Source organism: Egretta garzetta, unplaced genomic scaffold, assembly GCF_000687185.1.
Source record: "Egretta garzetta isolate BGI_Z169 unplaced genomic scaffold, ASM68718v1 scaffold558, whole genome shotgun sequence".
Classification (NCBI taxonomy): Eukaryota; Metazoa; Chordata; class Aves; order Pelecaniformes; family Ardeidae; genus Egretta; species Egretta garzetta.
This window is the reverse complement of record NW_009260619.1, coordinates 5,361-6,138: the sequence shown is the minus strand read 5'-3', so window position 1 is coordinate 6,138 and position 778 is coordinate 5,361. Positions and strand designations below refer to the sequence as shown.

At 59.5% G+C, this 778-nt stretch overlaps 1 protein-coding gene across 1 annotated transcript in view; it reads left to right on the top strand.

The window, feature by feature from the left end:
* Positions 1 to 491, top strand: part of LOC104132035 (seizure 6-like protein) — a 66,765-nt gene extending 66,274 nt beyond the window's left edge. The window contains 2 exon segments of the mRNA XM_035900735.1: positions 27 to 129; positions 462 to 491. Coding sequence (XP_035756628.1) covers positions 27 to 129; positions 462 to 491 — 133 coding nt within the window.
* The last annotated feature ends 287 nt before the right edge of the window (positions 492 to 778 follow it).

Below are 778 nucleotides of genomic sequence, written 5' to 3'. Positions count from 1 at the left end.
CAGTGACTCCTGAATCTCCCCCACAGGTGTCGGTACTACTCCAGCCTCCGCCTGCCCCTCATGTACTCCCACCCCTACAGCCAGATCACGGTAGAAACGGAGTTCGACAACCCGATTTATGAGACAGGGGTGAGTCCTCTTGCCCCTGGTCCTCCCTGGGGACCCTCCTGACGGGGAAGCACGGCTTTTGCTGGGCTTGCAGCGGCAGAACGAGTGCAGCCATCCCAATGCGGGAGCGTGGAGTGGTGGGGCGGGAGGCCCCATCCCCATCAGTCGCTCCCGGGGGGCCGGGTGGGCTCCAGCAGGCAGGAGGAGGCAGGGGGGGCTGCGGGGTCCTGGCAGCGCAGGCACCACTTCCCTGGGAGCAAAACAACACCCAGGGCCTCTCTTGCCACCCGGGAATGGGGAGATTATCCTGAAACGCAGCTGCTGCCCTCAACTGGCATTTTCCTTCTTTTCAGGAAACAAGAGAATACGAAGTCTCGATATAAGGACAGCGGTAAGAGAGTCTCCGGCTGTGAACTTAATGTGCTCTCATAGAACTTCCTCAGTAACTAATCCAGAGACCACGTGGAGTTTGGTTGGACCCCTGGACCTGCTGTTGTCTTTCCTTTTGCCTCTTTATTGAAGATTTTACTGTTTTCTTCACTGTATTTATTCTATTTAAACTGCGATAGGTGTGCTGCAGAGCCCCGAGCGCGGGCAGCAGCGGGAGCCAGGGCAGAGCCGGGTCCCGGTGAGGCCAGGGCAGCGCGGGGGCACCCGCTGTCCCCCCCCC